Genomic DNA, 21,548 nt, shown 5'->3' with positions numbered 1-21,548 from the left:
TTATGTCATCTCACCACCTCATTTCATCACCTTAGACGAGGATATTTTGAATATTTTAATTACATTATATAGTCCAAGGTGTAACCTATGGAGTATTAATAATATTTTTTTAAGTAAAGGGATGAGACAGGGGATGACGTGTCGTTTGTTGCAGTGATTTCATTGCTCACTAGTGCTGCCGTTTTGACAGGTCAGCACGCCTCCCGCCTTACAATACAGTTGAAGTAGGCTCCATGTATATAGCAGCAACATTAGAATATACATACATACATACATAGATTGACGCACTCACACAAAACAAAACGGCAAAGAAAAGATAGAAGCCGTGGCCGCTTGGATTATTCGAAGAAGATTGAAGCTATCGATGCTCAATTGGAGAAGGTTGTGGCTGGCTGCCATTGTCTAATCAATTGGAGAAGGCCCCGCTTAATTTATTGGAGAAGGAGGAGCCGCCACTACTTGCTGTTTCAATTGAAGAAGTTTTTGCCATTTTCTATTTCAATTGTTTGGTGTTTGGTGAAGTATTTTTATTTCTTTTTTTATTATTATTTTGGGTTCCATCTATTATTACACAGGCCATGAAATTTGCGATTGCCAAGAATTTATCTTGAATATGTGTTGTGGATTACGGCAACTGTTATATTGTCCATCCCTTCTCTCTCAATCGGGCAATTGCTATATTGCCAGATAATAGACAACATAGCAGCGCCTATGGATTACTTCTTGATTTTAGATAAAAATGTAAAGAAGATAAATATTATATTTTATTATTTGATGATAGTGAAATTATTGATACAACGTATCAATTTAATTTATCATGATTTAACGATATGAAACAATTTAATTTGATCAGTTTAAATGATTTAATTTTTATTGTTCATTTTTTTTCTCTCTTTTTTTTAAATAATTTTACTTTCAAAACACAATTTTAGCTCAAAAGCAATAAACATATGTTTTACCTTAAAAACATGGCACTATTTTTAAAGATATATCTCTTGAAGAAGTGTGCCAATGTTGATCAAAATTTCATAATAAATATGAATGAATCATCTGTCTCCAATAAAAGGCATAGTATAATAAATTAGTAATAAAAATTATGAAATGTTTAGAGTTACTTAGTATAAATTATTTATTTAAAATGCTAATTTAATATAATTTTATCTTTTTAAGATAAGTAAAATATTTGTTATTTATTTTTAATATACCAATAAAAGCAATTTATTAATCAAGATATATATCAAAAAAGATAAGATAAAAAAAAATATTCTACACTTTTATCCTTCTCAATTTATATGTTAAAACTTATCTAACAATCTTTAAAAAATAAATCACATAACTCCTTATATAATTTTTTTTCAAATATATTTATCTTTCTCTTCTTTTAGATACTTATCTTTCTCTTCTTTAGATAAATATATCTAACCGTATCTTAATACAACATTATCTTACTCATTTTAACAAAAATTACTTTATTAAATACTATCAATATATAACAAACAAAACCTCATTATAAATTATTTGATTAAAATACTCGTGATTTGTTTTCAAAATCTACAAACAGGGTGTTATCCTCGATTACCAAATACTACATTTTCAACGCGACCATGCAACACAACGCAACAATCCCGAAGGATGCTTGAGACTTGTTACAGTTACAAATGGAAGTTGAATGCCATATGCAAGCAAACATGGTGTAGAATGCATGAGCACACAAAAAGGAACAGATTGCCCCCTCTAACAAGGCCTTTTAACTTGAGCAGAGAGAATGGATTACTATTTCAAGCCATCATAACATCAATTAAGAAGCTCTAAGCAAAGGAGGGAGGATTTGAATCCACTCCATTTGGGTTTGCTTCCATGGAAAAGGATGAGCACATTGCTCACAGCCCTTCTCCTCTCCAGCAACAACTCTCAATCCGGCATACAAGGAGGTTTCTTTCCATGGAAAAGAATCTAAGATAAGTAGCACGAAATGGAGGGGAAGAAGAAAGGTTTTGTATCTTCAACCCTTGATTCCCATTTTCCAGGTCATGGTGAACTTCTTACCTAGAGGTATTTCCAGCCCATTAATCTCTACCAAAAGACTCTTCTTCTTGTTGTCACCTCCATCTTCCAGCTCCTGGGGATACTTGAGTTCCTTTGTGCTGAACTCAACTTTGGAAGTATTCACTTGGAGGTTTCCATCTACCTCGACTACAAATGCCCCTCCAATTCCATCCAGTCCCAGCACGGTTACCTTCTCGATGATCCAACCTTTGTCGAGAGCAAATTTGCTCTCCTGCACGTCCGACCACACCTTCACAACTCCCTTATCCACGGTGGAATAGAAGTCGATATAGGTTGAATACCCATTTCCCAGTTTCATTTCTGGAAGCTCGTCTTGGTCGAGGAAAAGGTTTCCCTTGGCTTGTCCTTTGGTGGCCCCTGAGGGGAAGGTCACTATGAGGCTAAAAGGTGTCATTCTTGCTTCCTTAGAAATCATTCCACCCTGCTGCATTGGGAGAATGGTGTTTTCATACAGATGCACATTGATAACATGCAGAGGCGCCTCTAGTGTCAAGTAATGCACCTTGTCTGATACAATGGCCTGTGTCATATCGAACAAGTTGTACCAAGTACCTGGGGGAAAGAGCACTTTAACCTCTGTTTTCCCTTGCTCGAGTACTGGCGACACCATCACGCTGCTGCCTAGCAAGAATTGGGTGCTCAAGCCATAAACCTCTGTCAAGGTCGGGAAAGAGAAAAAGAGTGGCCTGGCGATTGGTGCACCGCTCAGGTGAGCTTCGTAGGTCAATGTGTACAGATATGGGAGGAGCTTGTACCTCATACCCAGAGCATTTCGAGCAGACTCAGCCACCGTCTCCCACTGATAAAGCTCTTGTCTTGGGGAATAGTAGTTTGCGTGGTCCCTTGAGAAGGGATAGAAAGCTCCCAGTTCAATCCAACGGTTGCATAGTTCTTCCGTGGGAGCAGGATAGAACCCGCATATATCTGAACCGACCATTGGAACTCCAAATATGCCAAAGTTTAGCATTGTAGAAATCGAATACTTCAAATCATTCCAGGTTCCCTGATTATCACCAGTCCAATGTGCAGCATAGTGGCCTGAACCAACAAATGTGGAGCGCGATAGTATAAATGGGCGCTTTCCTTCAATACCTAGAAGACCCTTGTGAGTTGCGATGGTTTCAGCAAAACCATACAGACTGTGAGCATCGTACTCCAAAACTCCATTGTAGTGAACCGCACTAGTGGCTATGGTTTTGTACCCTACTGGTACCTGTAATCCTGAAGCATTTATCTTGTAAGGAGGATCATCCCATCTTGTTTTAGTAATGTTCTTGCAGTCCAAGCAACAGATCCAACCAGGTCCGGTTCCAGTTGGGCATTGCTTTCCTTGTGGAATTGTGCATAGACCTGAACAGAAGTTTGAAACTTCATTCATGTCAATCCATAGACCATCCACGGGGACAAGTTTGTGGAACCGCTGAATTTCATCAGCCCACCAGTCAACAGCTTTGGGGTTAAGATAGTCAGGGAAGTTAACAGCTCCAGGCCAAACTTGTGCAAGGTAGGGCTTGCCCTCATACTTGATAAAAACATCATTTGCAATGCCTCTCTGGTAGACACCATAACTAGAATTAACAGCAATTCCAGGATCAATGATGACAATGTACTTCATGCCTTGGGCATGAATTTTGTCCAGAAATGCCAACAGCTTGGGGCGCGGGTAGTTGGTGGGGTTAAGGGTGAAATCCTTGTGCCCATCCATGTGATCATCGTCGTTCCAGATCACATCAAGCGGTATCTTGGCTTTTTTGTAATTCTCAACAACATCTTCCACCACGGAGAGATTGTGGTAACCCCATCTGCATTGGTGGAATCCTGCAGCATAAAAACGAAAAAAAAAAGTAAAATAAATCAGTTGGATATCCATTCTTTATTTTCTACCACATATAAACAAGTCCTAATGTTAACTCCAGTTTCATTTTCTACCACATAAAGTAAATGAGTTGGATAGCAGTTGGAAGTGTAAAGAACAGAGATGATGTAAGAGTGCCCAGGTAGGTTATAGTTCCTTTTCTTTTGGTCCTGTTGGATTCTAAAACCAAATAAATTCAAGAACACATTCAGTGGACTAATTTATGAAATCTATTTTCAGACAATGGATCCCAAAATAAAATTTCACATACAATAAGAAGATATTTCATTAGTTCCAAAAATTGCTGTTATGTGGGATTAAAAAAAAAAAAAAAAAGTGCTTGACAAACAGGCTGAAAAAAATCCATTTATACCCTTAAAAGATTACTAAGAAATATGAATTGTAAAGATTAATTCTTGGAGGGCAATTTGGGTATGAAAGGAATTGCCACATCTTGAAGAGGGAACAGCATCTGGTGTTATCTTCGTGATCAATGTCCTGTCGTGAAAACAATCCTTACAAGGAAAAGATGATATGAACAAGTTTTTCCCTTGCATATTTTTTGAGCAAAGATTTCTTGATTCTCCCAGTGATTTTCTAAAATGATATGCAAATGGGTCCACATCTTAGCTTATCAAGCTGTGGGGCAATTAAGATTTAACTTCACGTGAGATGAAGTAAAGAGAGAAGAACTTTCCTACAGGGTGGGCCTAAAAAAGATTTTTTTGAGAATTAAATCTCGAAGAAGAAAAATTTTGTTGCATTCTGAGTACAGCCATGAAACCTATTGATTAAAGAAAAGATGCTGGTCCCAATGAAAATAACAAAACAAAAAAGAGTAAAGGAATGGGGACCCATCCACCTACCTATATTAGATGATATTTGTATAGAAGCAGTGTGACAACTGGTATGTTTCTAATCAATGAATCACAAGAAAAATAAATTTTTTACCCCACGGCTCATACAATTGGATGGTCCAATTTCAGCTAATACTTAAATCAGTAGCAAGGTCAATGACTAATCACAATGATTATCAATGTGAACGTTATGAATGTTCATCTTTGATTTATGAGTAAAGACCGAAATGAACAGTACAGCTAAGCAGCACCAGTCAGATTAATTCCTCTACTGTTTGCCAGCAATCACTACAAAAACAAGGCCAATGAATTGCACTTAGGTAGGCAAGGAGATTAAAGCATCAGACGCTGAATCTGGACTTCTAAGCCGTGATCCTGAGCAGACAGACATGCTTGCCCCATCACATTGCTCAGTTCACAGTTTCGGGTGTCTAGATCATAAGGTTAAATCCATGACAACCTTCTTAACAAAAGAAACTTGTTCATTTGTCTCTATCTAAAACAAAACAGGTGACTCAATTAAACCCATTAAAAGCTCAAATGGATCCAAGTACTCAATTTCTCTTACAACATACGCGTATGTTTGGAATAAAGAATTTATGATGTAAAGAAAATGATGTGATTTACAGTTACATAGATGTATTCATTTCCTTTTCTTTTCCACTTTCTCCTACAAATTCTATTTCAAATCATAACATAAAACTTGCTTGGGAGGACTAACTTGCCTCTTCACATTGATCATTGCACTATTTGGGTTCCTAAACAGTAAAGGCCAGTTATGTTCCATGTGATAAGGAGGGATAACGACATTACTTTTCATTCTAGATTTGGTGTGACATTAAGTGGTGGGATAGTGTCTTTCGACTTAAGCTCATATCCCATGCACATGGGGTACACATATATCATCACGAGGTAGGGGAGAAGGGGGGGATGGGATGCTATTTGCTAGGGTAAAAAAACCCTTTTGGAATAAAGTCTAAATTTAACATGTTATTCTAATAATTCACCCGTTATGGCCATAATATCCACACGTATATGCATGCATGTGTATATATGTAATATTATTGCATTAGTGCATATACAGTATAATATTTATTTAAATATGTCAGCGTATGATATTTACATACAATAATAAATAATGTTATAATAATATAATTGAAAATACATAATATCACAATATTTTACATGGTTATCTTTTTTCGGTAAGTTATATTATATAGTTGTCACAAATTAGCATATAATATTTTTATATTAAAATAGTAAATATATAACTGTAATAATAAAATTTATAGGTTATAATTATGATTTTATTTTAACTACAAGTTATAAAATCGAACATTACAGACCATTATTTAATTATGGTATCATTGTAACTATATGATAAAATAAATAGTATTGCAATTTTTATTTTCATAATACATAAAAATTATAATAACAGTATTATATAATTATAGCATAATTAAGCATTCATAGCCTGTAAATAAACACAAATTGTTTAATGTGTTAGCATAAAAAAATTAATAGCATAAAAATATAATCACATTATAATAATCCAAAACCCAATTTCCATACTTATGACATTACTACAATGTAATTAAATGCAAAGTAATTGTGCCTAACTAGGATAGCGTGTGTGTGTTGTAAAATAAACATATGATTTTTTTTTAATTTTATTTCTAATCTCAAATGCATGTAAACAAACACATTTAGCATTCACCCTATGCTTGCCAACCGTTAACATGGTATCTATTTCTTCAATATATCATCCCCTGGTATATTATCTCCCAGGATATGGTATTTAAATTTATCTTAAAAACCAAAAGTATACTAACAGTTAAAAGCTACAACGAGGTCTTTGACAAACGAAACTAATTCATTTCACCACTCCAATGAATGAGATAAAATTAGGCAAATGAAGCAAGTTTCTTTCTTTTTCTCACCTCGATAAAAGCTAGTTTGACAGGTTTACATAGTGAAAACCTGGACATAATACGAAGCACATCAGTTTTCTAACCTCTGCTTGGATTCAATCATAATACCCCACTTAATCAACTTCCTTAAGCTTAACTCACAAGCTCCATTTGTTGAGAACCGGTTCAGCTTAAGATTGATCACTTCGATTTTTCTGATGACTGATACATACAAAGGGGAAAGGGTGGACCTAATAGCATTCTCTTTCAATGACAACTTTTTAGCCCGACCAAGAGACTAGAGTTTTTATGTTTTGTCTTTGTTAAAGGGACGGTCCCCCTCACCCACTAACAAGCCAACTCACTTCTCGGATCTCAAAAGCAAATAAAAGCATAATTGAGACTCGTGAGACAGGAATTCAATATCTGAGACTCTTTAGTATTATCACCTGTCACTAAGCTTAGCTTAATTAAAACCAATGGTAAAAAGTTCTAATGACGACTTAGGTTTAAATATGATCCACCCAATCCACCTAAATTTTTATATATTTATTTAGTGCACTGACTAGTAAAGTTTTAAAAAATGCCGGGTGGGGGGGGGGCGCGGTGTTAAGATTACTAGAAGGTGGGACTGACCGAGAGCCCAGTAGGGCATGGGAGCAGGGCGGCCAATCAAGGCGGTGTACTGATCGACAACCTCCAGCGGCGACGGTCCGGCGAAGAAGTAAAAGTCGAAAACACCCCCAATCACTTTGTACGTCAACGAGCTCCCTCTGTAAAACACATCCATCCCGTTACTGTTCATCAGCAGCACCGCGTGTGCATAGGCATCCCCACCCACATTCCTCAAATCCATGTAAACCGGGTGCGACCCGTATAAATCCGTGTTCAGATTGATCGCCGACACATCCGTCGTGTACAGCGTGTACGGGTCGTTCGGGTTCAACCGGATCCCGTGCGGCTGTGTGTTCTCCCCCAGCCCGTACAGCGCCGCGTCCTTGGGCAACCGGGTGGATATCTCCAGGTACTGGTCCTTGAACACCAAGTCACTGTACGGGTCGGATTCATCGGAGCTGGAGTTAAAGAGGGTCTGGCCGTTGGATCGCCGCTTCACCGCGAAACCGAACGGGTCCGCGGTGTAGCAGAATATCAGCTTCGACCCGGAGTACTCGGAGGCGGCTATCGGGTTCTTTCTGGACCTCCCGATTGTTTGCTTCAATGTCGGCGGCTTCTCTCTCGGCAAGAGTTCGTACGGCACCTCCCACCTTGGCTTCTCCGCGTCTGTAATGTGAACCCGCAACCGCTCGCCCGTTTCGTGCCTGAAAATGAGGAGGAACAGAGAATCAGAAAGATCGGACGGTGGCAATTAGAGCGGTCCATCACAGACCATGGAGCAGCAATGCAAGGCAATCAAGTGTTCACTTAGTAAATTTATTAATCACCCCCCAATGAACTTCCCGAAACGCTTGTGGTTGAATTTGGGACTCGAAATCCCAAAATCAATCTCATTATCTATCATTAAACTACAATTATAATGTAATAATTTGAAAAGTTAAATTACTTGACATAGAGCTGCAAATGGGGGATATCAGGGCCGTAGATGGTATTCTTCTGCTTGACTTGGAGGTGGCCCACGAGGCCGCCGTCAGGGGACTCTTCAATGGAGATCAGTCGGTAGCCCTTGCCAATCTTGGGCGGGGCTGTGGAGGCTTTAGCCGCAGCTGCACCAGCGACCCACAGAATCAGAGCTAGGAAGATGAAGCAGGAAGAAGTGGCCATGGCTAAGAAGGCGGAGAGCAGAGTGGCCACTGTCTGTTTAGGGTTTGAATATATATATAGAAAGTGAGAGTGAAGTGGAGGACGAGGGCAGTCATCGGATACATGTGAGGTGGGATTAGGTTTTGCTGGAATCGCGGTACCTTCTTGCATGTGATTGATCAGGTCCGTCGGGCCCCACTGTTCTGAACCCACCCTTTTCAATCCTCTCTGGTCCCGCTTCGATCTGTATCTTTGATTGCGCTAAGTTCCGTCGGCTTTCTTTACGTGCGATTTTCTTTCTCAGATACTGTTAACTTTTCTCTCAGAATACCGTATATGGTTCCCTTTTAAAAAATTTCATGTTTTTATGGTAAAGGTGGTAGTTCAGTTAGTTACTGTGAGTTCCCCCTCTTGAAAGGTTAAGTGCTTGAATTTCCCTGTAATTTGATGATTTTAGATTATAAGATTCACAAATTTATCAAATTCAGACCTATAACTTTGTTAAATAAAATTCTTCATGGGATGAGAACTCTTGCACGATTTTCTCTATTCGTATTCTCAATTATGTAAAAAGGAATAAATTACAAGTTGGATATTTAACATTTGTGTGGAAAATTAATCAAACTCACGACCCATCAAACTACACCGACATATAGTTCACCTTTTGCCATCTCATCTATATTTTGGGGAGTAAATAAAATTCTTCTTAGAGATTTACTCAAGTGGTACTAGAAAAAAAAAATTGAGTAGATAAATGAATGAACAAAAAAAATGATGTATTTATGTAATAGAAATGATTTGAACACTTGCTAATATATATATTAGCAAACTAAATTATTAACTCAGATAATAACTTTGACTCATCCAATACCAAACTAATGATTTTGAATAATTTAACCGAACTTATTACTATCTTGTTTGACTGATTCAACCTAATTTTGAACTAATTCAACTAATTGTGCTGATGATTCATGAGATATCTTCTCATTTTGTTGGGTTATCTTTTAGTTTGAATTTGTTGACTCCAAGTCTTCTTGTTCAGTCAAACTCTCTCCATTGATTTTGAAATCATTGTGAGGATTCACAATCTTATCATTCCAAGTTTTTTTGGGATTCTTCATTTCTCTTTTGATTTTCACATTTTTTGTTGCTAACATGTGATGTATCACTAAAAATACGGATGACTCGACGAATCATCTTATAAAAGGTTTGCATTTAAGGGTTATTACCTAAGTTAAATAAGTCATCAAATGTCCAAATCTCGTGGAAATTGTAAAAATTAACCATGTCTCAAAAAAAAAATTATTTTTAGCCACTTTTCTGAAAAAAATCGTTTTCAGCCACTTAAACAAACTAATTACTAAAAATAGCCACTTTTCAGTTTTGACTCAATTTTAACCCTGTCAATTATTTTTGTAAGTCTGTCATTTTTTTATAAGTTTTAATCCATCCAATTTTGACCCTGTCACATTTTCAGTTAAGTACAATTTTAAAAAAATAAAAAAAAAGTGACTATAGAGTGTAATTAATTTGTTCGAGTGGCTATAGAATGTAATTAGTTTATTTGAGTGGATGAAAACGATTTTTTTCAAAAAAATAGTTGAAAACAATTATGTACATTTATTCCAAATCTCTAGATAACCTATTGGTGTCCCTAAAAAATTGTATGTTTTTAAGGTTGATTGAAATTGTAATTAATACCTCGTAAAATGTACAAGATTATAGATTTAATTTTTTTTTAAATTCCTCAATCTCAATATTTTTAATTATCTTTTATGTACAGTTCCAAACTTAACTTTCGATGTGGAGTGAGGTATTTGTGTTGACGTGAGAATAGTAGATTAGGAAGTATTTTTTGTTTTTTAAAATAGTAGTAAATTAGGGAACAAAAAATCTTTTACTCTTATCATGTCACATAAGAGCTACTTGATATATATAATTAGGGTTGTGTAAATAATTGGTTCGATTATTGAATTGATTGAAATTTACTAACCGATTAAATTAAACCAAGAATCAAAATCGAAGATCGATTAATCAAAAAAATTAAACTAATTAATAACTAAAAAAATCAAACCCAAATCGTATCAACAGAATTAAACTAATTAAATTGAAAAAATACAAAAAAATCAAAATAACTAATAGGAAATACACAAAATAGAAGAAAATAACATTATTTTATAAACATCAAAATAATATTATTTTAAAATTTAGTCGATTCGGTTAATTTGATTATTCCAATAAAAAAATCGAATAGAAAATCAAAAAGTTATATTTTGAAAAAAATTAACAGAATCAAATTGATACAAGAAAAAAATTGAACAGAACCAACAAGTTAATCGATTTGATTCAATTAATTCAAGTAAACTAAATTTTTAGTCTACCTATAACACCAATGATTCTAAGAGAGTTTTGGCATTATTTCTGAGGCTTGAGGCTATAATTTGGAAAATAGTTCTATTTCAGCAATATCTTAAAAAATAATTTGATGTAAATAACATTTTTTTTGAAGGGTAACAAAAATATTTATCAATTTTTCTTGAAAATCTGAAAATTGAAATAGTGTACAACTTTGCGTATCATGCTATAACAATGAAATACAAATTTTCAACAATAAAATTGTACAATTTTGTTTCTTTATTTAATTAGAGTAGTTTTATAATTATCATAATATTTCTATTTTATTGTTTTAATAGTACTTCTTGCAGTCAAATTAATTTTTTTTTTTGCTTTTCTATAAAATATTCATGACATTTTGGCGTACTACAAGACGGTAGTTCTAAAGCCTTTTGATTTTTGATAATAAATTTATAACCTACTTTGAGTTTAGTTAATATCAAATACGGGAAAGGTATTTGGTAACATAAATTTCGCTTCAACTCAATTTAGTTAAGTTAGTTTGGGAGTTTGAACTCAACTTCTAATGTTTTTAGTATGTTAGGTGAGTTTAAGTGTTCATTAGATAATTATAATTAAAATTTAACTCAAATCAACAATTTATCGTATTATTTAATTATTTTGTTTTGTTTTTATCTCCTACTCTGAATAGTCCTTATATGTGTAGTATTTGATTTTTGAGAAAAGTCGAATTAAACCAAGACCCCAAAAAAATTAAAAATTGAAACGAGATCGAATAGTTCGATTTTTTTTTTTTAGTTTATGTTATTGAAAAATATAACCTTTTTTTTTTCCAAAATTTGAACAAAAAATTGTGATAATATGATCAAAATCAAACACTATATATATATTTTTTAAGTATTTCATAAAACAAAAACTCAGCCCGTCTACAGTTTTATATTATGGCGTAGTCTAAGCCTCAAAACTAAAATTGAAAAAAAAAAATAATTCCAATCTACCGATATATATACATTCCTCTTAACATAAAAAATATATATACAAAAATTAAGAAAATCTTCGTATGGCTTCATTTTAAGGTTAGAACTCTCTATCTTCGTATATTTTAACTCCCTAAGTATTAAATAATTTTTTGACACGAATATTAGTATTTGTGATCAAACAATATTTTTTATCTTAAGAATAACACATAACAATGCAAAGAAATAGTAAGAGGTATTTGCCAAATTTTGACAAATAGTAAGAAACTAAGAACTAACTATATTGTAAAATCCTGCATGCAATTGCATAGAATTTAAATACCAGTACAATCAGTGCCAACTGGAGGCATAGGTCATTGAGCCCTATGCTTCGGGTCTTAGAAAAGAGGGGCCAAAATCACTAATTTTGAGCATTAATTAAATTTTTTTATTTTTTTATATACAAAATCACTAATTCTATTTCATAATAATTTTTTTTATTTAAATTCATACTCTATTTATTTTGTTGTTCTATTTCGATGAGAAGGCCCCCAACTCCTTAGGTTCACAGATTATCTTTCAAATTTCAATCTTAGGTAATGAATTGTGAGATATCGTTTAGATGAGTAAACTCTCTAAACTTGGATCATTTTTTAATATTGGACAATAAATAGTGAAGTGTCTAACTCTCCCAACTCTCAAAGTCCATGGATCATTTTCTAATATTAAACAATGAATAATGAGTTGTAAACCAGTAATACAATAAAAAAGGAAGCAAAAAGTGGTATTATTTTAGGAGGATAATTTTATAAAAAAGATTCTTTGAATAATGAAAATTTCATTTGAAGAATTCACACTCATCTAGGCATTAAAGAAAAAAAATAAAAGTAAATTGATGATTTTTTAATTTACAAGATCTGATTGTGAACTCTTTATATTTTTTGCTTATTTAACTATTACGTTTCAGATCCTTTTCTATTTTTTATATTGTTAAATACAAAAAAATACTTTCTAAACTTAAATATAAAAATTTAATTAGTGATTTTACATCTTAAAAGTAAAAGAAATTAAATTTTAAATAATTTTTAATATTTATTTATACTACCAAAATAACTTTTGTTTGGAACCATTAATATTGTTAAGATGGGGTTAAATATACCAATAATCACTCAACTTTGCATTTTATTATTATTTGGTCATTAAACTTTGAAATATTATCTGTTAGTTACTAATATTTTAAAATTGTTACTACTTAGTCACTGAATTTTAAAATATTACCTGTTAGTTATTAATATTTTAAGATTGTTTCTTACTCGTCACTCATTAGTCACTGAACTATAAGTTCACGAGTGACGAATGAAAAATAATTTTAAAATATTAATGACTAACAGGTAATATTTTAAAATTTAGTAACTAACTAGTAATATATTTGAAATATCAATGACTAATGGATAATATTTTAAAATTCAATGAACAAACAGTAATAAAATATAAAATTAAGTGATTATTAATGTAATTAACCGTTAAAAGGCCTAATAAAGAATAACAATATGCTCTTTCAGTTAAATGGTAATAATCCCCTGCGTGTTTATAAAAACGTTGAGAATGGCCCGCAAAAACGTCGGGAATGCTCACCGTGGCATTCTTTTCCACATTTTTTAAGAATTACTGGCAAATGTCGGTGCCCAGAAAGACTTTTTCTCCCTCATATTAATGTTTTAGTAAATGCCAGAAATGCGGGTCACTCAAATTATCTTTCATCAAAGAAAATAATATTACATGTGTTCTTTTCTTTTTTAAATTGCCTATCAATTATATTCAGAATTTCAGATAAATTGCTCCTATACTTTATCGAATTGTGTCTATTTGATTTGAGCACTCTCTTAACTTTAAATTAGACAAATTAATTTAAAAAAAAAAATTAGTTTCCACACGCTATCTATTACTAATTGCGTTTAACCCCTTGTATGGAATGAATGAGTTTCATGAAATTTTGTATAATTCATTTTCGGTTTCAACTCTTTTATGTGTGGAATGAAAAAAGTAATAATGGCATTAAATTCAAGTATATATTAAACCAAATTCTAGCAAGATAGGTGAACTTTAATGTTTATTTAGTTCTAATTTCTATTTCTAATTCTATAATTAATTATTTAGTTAATTTCTAATTCTAAAATTAATTTTAAAATTTAATGTATATATGTAACATCCCGCATCGAGCGATGGGAAAGACCGGAACAACTTACCCTAATGGACCTACTCGAACTTCCCAAATAGTCACCTATCCTTGAGTTTCCACAACTCAAGCACGCTTAACCTTAGAGTTCTTTACCTGCATTCAGCCCAAAAAGTATCCAGCTGGTGTTGTTTCTTTCCTTACTTATTCTCGATATATACTACTATTCTCTGGGCTCCTTGGGGTATTACATTCTCCCCCCTTAAGCACATGACGTCCTCGTCATGTGACCTATAACTGGTTCCAGATCTTCTCCTCTTGGGGGCTACCATCCTAGAAGCCTACTAGAAGCCGCTCCTTGTACAGACCCTCAACCCCGGCACCACTCCTCGCCCTCATCTGACCGCCTTCACCTAGGGTCGGTTTTGATATCACCTATAACATCCCGTATCGAACGATATAAAAGACCGGAACAACTTATCCTAATAGGCCTACGCGAACTTTTTAGGGGGTCACCCATCCTTGATCTTCCCCATCTTAAACACGCTTAACCCCGAAATTTCTTGCCTACATTTAGCCCAAAAGGTCCTGGGGTTATTTCTTTCCTTATTTATCTTCGATATATACTATCATTCCCCGAACTCTTTGGAGTATTACAATATATATACATCCAGAATATAAAAATTTCTATATATGTTTTTTTAATAAATTTTTTTTTTTATGTATACTTTAAAAAAGTTTTTATTTCAAGGGCTGTGAATACGCTGATATCATTAAGTACTATGGTCTTAATTGAGGTGATTAAAAATTAATTAGCGTAAACGCGAGCAAATTCATGTGTTAGAACAGCGTCGCCACGTGACATGTGATGTGCGTGTGAGTATGAAAAGGGACAAGAAAATAAAAAACACCGCAATTATCGCAATTATAATACACTTTGAATTACTTACTGAGATGTCTGAATAATTTGACTGATGGGTCAACTAATAAAGTCATCTGTCATCTGTCAGATAAATCCTTGGATTAATGATTACATCAATTAATTATTAATAATTTTAATTCTGAAGAGTGAAAGAGAATCTAATGTCAATAAACGTCGGCGTTTGATGCATGACAAAAGATTACGCTAATTACTATAATAAATTAATACTATTATAGTAATTTGGAATCTCTTCAGTCTAATATAATTGGTTTAAATAAATATATTAAATATTAAATGTTAAGAATTATGGGTCCGGTAGGGGCACTGCCCCGTGCCCTTGTCTTTGTCGCAAAAGTAATATTTTCTTGCTGGTTAAAGAAAAAGTAATATCTTTTCAGTAAGAGTCATAATTTCAATTTGTCACGCTTTTATATCTCTCTCCCTTTTTTGTTTTTTACTTTAGGAAAAATAAAGCAGTACTTTTCAGTAGAGTGTTCAATGTTTAGGTACACGATGTTCGTGTTGTGTGTTTACTTGTTATTTATAATTAGGTAATATTAATAAATTATAATAAATATTATCTTGTTTTTAGATCAAGTATATTTATTATATTTTATTTTAATTTTTAAATAATTCTATTACTTGATTAAATATTTCAAATATATAATTATTATTATTTAATAAATTTATTTGAAAACTAAAAAATAATTAATAAATACATCTTATTATTTAAAAAAAATTATTAAAAGGCTTAATACATATGATGTCCCATTATTTAATTTATGATGTTCAAAATATCAATATTTGAAATTTTAATTTTTAAAAAGTATTATTTTAAATTCTTTTCATAAGAGAACGTTAAACATACATATGAACATGCTCGTTTTCAATGCATGTATGGACACGTCTGTTTTCATAAATGACATGCTACATGGATGATTGATTTGCTATATTTTCATAATTTGAATGATTTATTGTACTCATTTAATAATTAAAAAATATAGCATTTAGATCATAATACGCAAAATATCAAAACTTTTATCTCAATTATTAAAAATTATTGTTTTAAATCCTTATCTTAAGACACAAAAGAGAATATAAACAATAGAGTGAGAAAGTGATGGAATCAAGTTTAATTAAAAAAAATAAAAAAATAGAGATTAATTATTTTATATTTTGTGATTGAGAATAGAAGAAAAAAGTTTTTTTGAGTTAGTGATTCAAATATTTAGATGTTTGAAATTTAAGATTTTTTTAAGTTAGGAGTAATTTGGTCTTTTGCCCTTCAAGATAAATTTTAATCTGATGTGATTCAAAGTTTTTTATTATGACATAACACTTTTTCTTTTCTATATGTATGTTTTACGTGGTGTAAATAACAATTTTGTTTATTCTCGATCGAGGTAAGCACTTAAAACAACAATTTGTAATAATTGAGATACGAAATCTTGATTTTTTTTTACATTATGGATCAAATACTATATCTTTTTATTGTTGATAGAGCACAACAAACCAATTAACCTATTTAAATACTATCAATTGGTCATCCACATGGCTTGTTGTCCATGTATTCATACACATACTAACGTTCGATTACTGTAAGAACTTAAAATAATAAATTTTAATAGTTGATATACAGACTTTTAATGTTTTGCCCATCACAAATTAAATGTTATATTTTTTAATTGTTGGGGAACACCGTATATATTAACCTATTTTTATAATTTTAATATTATTTTTTGTTATATAGACAATGGTATGGCTAAGCAACAATTTTTATTTTTAAATAAGATACATCTAATACATCTTGTTTAATATCAAAATAATTTTATTAGTTCACCCTTTGAAACTTAAGATGAAGCTAACGCACATACCTCATTTTTTTATATTAAAATGTTTTATAAAGATATATGTAATATTGATGGATGTTGATTTTTTACTTTGATTAATTTTCAAATTAGTTTAGCGTTAAACTTAATTACTGCAACTCTAATAGAATAAATGACACCTTAAATATTATAGTGATTATTATGTTAAGGTTAAAATTATATTATATAAAAATATTACGTAGACATTTAAATTTAATATTTTAAGTAATAATTTTTTAGAATCAAAAGGTGAAATTCCTTGTCCCGTAATTTAGTTCCAATATTTTTACAAGGGGTTAAATTACGAAACCTAATAATGAAATTCGAACATAAAATTTTTCACCAACTATATAGCGGCTAAATTCAGAACTCTTTGAAATTAACACACGTACGATTCCAATCACTATGCTATTACGTGGGGGCAAACCGAAGAGTGTTCTCAATTTTCAATGCTTTTTAAAGGTTCCACTGGTAGGGATAGGATTGGGGGAAGATAAGCTTTGGATTCCTAAGTTACAGAAAAAGCTCAAATCTCTAATGCATTTGATACGAAATCCAATTTCGAGGCTACATCAAATCTCTAGCTAATGCATTTAACATTATGCTTCTTATGCACGGTTAAAAGTTGTTCCATAGTTTTGAAAGTTCATATTTTGAAGTTAAAAATAATTTTTTAACATTCAAAATTTCAAACATCAAATCTAATATTTATTTAAAGTATCATTTGTTAAAATAAAAAAAATAAAATTATACCAAAATAAAATTAAAATGATTAAAATAAAATTAAAAAATATTTTAAAATTTTTATCGGACTGTTTGTTAAATTTTTTAGAATGTGAGGGATATGGATTATTTTTTCTTATTTGTAAGATCTTAGATAAATTTATATGAAGGGACAGAGAGAAAAATTTATCTGAATAATTTTAGATAAGAAATCACGTGATTTCTTTTCAGTGAATTTTCAGATAAATTTAACAAATATAATGAAAAATACTTTTATCTTGAATGCTTTTCATATTCTAATTTTTTTCAACCCATATCTTGGTTAACAAACACTACTAGTAGCATAATGTTAATGTTAATCTAGGGGTTATATCACAAATATCAACTTTCATGTAAATCAGTGAATTGAAATATGATTGCGCTTTTGCACTCTAAATAAGTATTTGGTGAGTAACTAATAGTTGACATTACAAATATTAGCACCTGCATCAAAAACCAAATAATATTTAGGGAATGAATGAATTAACAATAATAGAAAGTGTTCGTTGTCCTTTCTAATTTTTTTTTAAATGAGTAATGGGTGTCTCCGTCGTAAATGTCAACTTTCACCTCAAAAATCTTTTAATATATATATATGTAAACTATATATTAATATGTAGTTTACATATTAATATATTAATATTATTTTTCAGCAAAGTGAAGCTCTTTGAAGAATGTAAATATATATTAATATGTAAACTATATTTTTTCAATAAATGTAGCATTTAAACTTAACTTTTCAGATTGAATATTATTTTTCTCTAACTGAAACGTTTTTTCCGACACACGCTGACGAGAAAGGGCCCACTTTCTTAACTATGAATGGTTGTCGTTTTATAGCAAAGCAAACAAAAAAACTTGTCGTTTTATCTTTCATGTTTAGTAATTTCAACTAACAAAATTTCAATAAATTATGAGTAATGTTATTTATTATTTTTATGATAACCGTTAAGAGATAATAATAAATATATTTTATTTTTAGATAATGGGTATCTATTATATATTATTTTAAATAATTAAATAATTTAATTATTTGAATAAATATTTTAAAATATGATTATTTATTAACTAATTAAATTATTTAAATACTAAAACATAATATAATAAATATATTTTATTTAAAAATATAATATATTTATTATTATCTTAAAAAAATTATTAGCATTATGCATACATTATTTATTCATAATGACTTTTATTATATTAGCCATAATATATAATGCCATCTCAATAATTAAAAAACATGGCGTTTAATTTTTAATGTATAAAATACTAAAATTTAATATTTTAACTATTAAAAATTATTGTTTTGAGTTCTTACCGTGACAAAATATTAGGATGTGTGTGAACGCGATTGTTTTCACGAGTGACACGTCACGTGGATGACTAAGTAGTAATATTTGAATACACTTACTGGTTTGTTGTGCTCCCTCATTAGTTAAAAAATATGGTGTTCGATGCTTAATATATAAAAATGTTAAATTTTTTTATCTCAACTATTAAATATTATTTATAGAAAAAATTATTACTTTAAGTCATTATCCTAATTAAGAGTAAACAAAGTTGTTATTTACACCACGTAGAACATACATGTAGAAAAAAAAGGTGATATTTCATGAAAAAATCATGTCAACAAGACATACTAGATTAAAATTTATCTTGATGGAAAAAAGACTAAATTACCCATAGGTTAAAAAAATCCTAAATTCCAAACATCTAAATGTTTGAATCACTAATCCAAAAACTGATACCTTTTTCTATTCTCAATCACAAAATATAACAAAACCAATCTCTATCATTTCTTTTTGTTGAACTTGATTTCATCACTCTTTCACTTTCTTATTTATATGCTCTTTTATATATCAAGGTAAAAAATTAAAGTAATAATTTTTAATAATTAAAATACATAATCTTGATATTTTTATACATTAAAGAACAAACTCTATAATTTTTTAATTGTTGATAGAATACAACAAACTAATCACTTTATTCAAATACTGTCAACTTATTATCCACGTGGTTTGTCACTTTATGAAAATAGGTGCATACAGGGGCAAATCCAAAAATTCTATATAGAGGAGGCTGAATTTTTTTTTTTTTTTTTTGAGATATAGAGCTGCATATCATAAATTTTAGGGTGAGTTATAATTTTTTTTTGGTTGAGTTATTATTAAAAATTATTTTTTTATATTAAAAAAATTAATTTTAATAATGGATTGCCCTGAGCTCTAACCTAGAACAGCTCACATGTGGATCCGTCACTAGGTACATTCATAGGCCCTTTAATGTTTTGCCACGAAAAAAATTTAAAATAATAATTTTTAATAATTAAAATATTAAATTTTAATATTTTATATATCATAGATTAAATATTATATTTTTTAATTATTGACCAAAATGCGTCTATATTAAGCCATTCGGTACGTCCGATTACGCTATAGGCTACGTAGACCTGGGCCCACATGCATCAAATTGTTATTATTTGGCTTTATTTGGATAATGTTTCAATTGGTCATTACGTTCTTCATCGCATAACATTTTGGTCATAATTGTCTCCGTGAAACGTGGAGCTTCCCAAGCTGCATTGCACAATTTAATAGATGTGGCAATCAAAGGAGAGAAGCAAAACAAAATTAGCGACCTGCCAAAAATACCGCAATGCTCGGCTCTATAAATTTTGAGAGAATGAAATTGGAGACAATTGTGTTTAAATAATACTGAATCAGATGCGTTAATTGAGACACAAATTGCTCTTGAAGCAATTGATTGTTACGCTACTTTCATTGTCGACGTTCGAAATTGATGAATTGTGATTCATTTGTTCGTGCTAAAAAAATAAATACGAAAGAGAGGAAGAGAAAGCACTCAATGAAATTTTTACGTGGTTTAGTCTGAAGATACTTAGTCCACGACTGTCTCTCTGGTTATTTTGATAGAATAACAGTATGTTATTATTATTTTTTTTCATATAATGGCTCTTGACCCCTATTTATAGCATGAAGTGTTTATAATTTGAATAAAATTTAAAATGAAAGAATAGTATCACGAAGATAATATTTCTTTATTAACTCCACATAATCGGGAACGAATCCCACTTTTTATAGGAATTTGATTTATCTTAAATTGGGAAGGTTGACTCCTATGATCGTTTCCGATAAATTCGCTATTTCGTTATTATGCGAGCTGAGTAGTCTGACGGTGTATCCTACATTTTAAGACTTTCCGTAATTTGACTTAGTTGAAGTGACTAGCGATCTTGTCATGACATCTTTAACCCGGGTAATGACTTGCGACCTCGCCATGACGTCTTCAACGTGGGTCTTAGTGGTCTTTAGAGAGATGGGTCGATCCATTGGACTTCTTCTAGTCCATAAAATCGGCCTAAAAAATACCTGTAACACATAAAATACACCATTTGTTACAAAATAAAAAAATCTTTACATACTTGTAATAATTTTATTTTGTATTTATATTTATAATAATTCGATAGATTCTTCCCATCACAAATTTTAGAAAAAAAAATTCAAAATTGCCTCCAAGATACATGTCAAATGATTAGACCATAATAAATTGAGATTCACATAATAAGTCATGGATTTAATTCTTTATCTTATACACTAAAATAAAATCTCTACTTGTGATTTATCTCTTCTATCAAATCGAGGACATGAATAATGAAGGCCGCACAAAGATGGTCATTCTAAAAAAAAATTCAAAATTGATCAAAAAGAATTCAAAAGTGCCATTATATCACCCAGAAAGTAGAACTGAGTCTCAAGAATTTTGAGATTAAGATAATTAATTTAATGTGTCAAATAAGATAGAAAAATTCACAAAGTTAGATAAGGTAACACCCAAATCATGACTGATAATTAATTAATCGTCACCTCAATTATTATTATCAATTAAAAATAGAATTGTACAATATTTTGGTCAGGACACTACATACCATACTACATGGTCAAGACTTGGAACCCATAATGGCTCACGTCTATCCACGCGAACTTCATTAATTATTGATAAAATTTTACGCATCCTCAGTCCCAATAATTCAATTACTTT

The 21,548-nt window shown here is 31.3% G+C and overlaps 1 protein-coding gene across 1 annotated transcript; it reads right to left on the bottom strand.

Moving 5' to 3' along the window:
- Positions 1-1,936: 1,936 nt before the first annotated feature.
- On the bottom strand, positions 1,937-8,568 carry LOC127806433 (alpha-xylosidase 1-like). Its single transcript, XM_052343727.1, has 3 exons — positions 8,251-8,568; positions 7,326-8,008; positions 1,937-3,885 (listed from the first exon to the last, which is right to left on the bottom strand). Exons 1-3 carry the CDS (start codon positions 8,466-8,468, stop codon positions 2,003-2,005), a joined length of 2,784 nt encoding a protein of 927 aa, XP_052199687.1. The 5' UTR covers positions 8,469-8,568; the 3' UTR covers positions 1,937-2,002.
- Positions 8,569-21,548: the final 12,980 nt, after the last annotated feature.

Source organism: Diospyros lotus, chromosome 7 (assembly GCF_014633365.1).
Source record: "Diospyros lotus cultivar Yz01 chromosome 7, ASM1463336v1, whole genome shotgun sequence".
Taxonomy (NCBI): domain Eukaryota; kingdom Viridiplantae; phylum Streptophyta; class Magnoliopsida; order Ericales; family Ebenaceae; genus Diospyros; species Diospyros lotus.
Note: the sequence above shows the minus strand (reverse complement) of the source record. Positions and strands in the feature narration are given on the sequence as shown.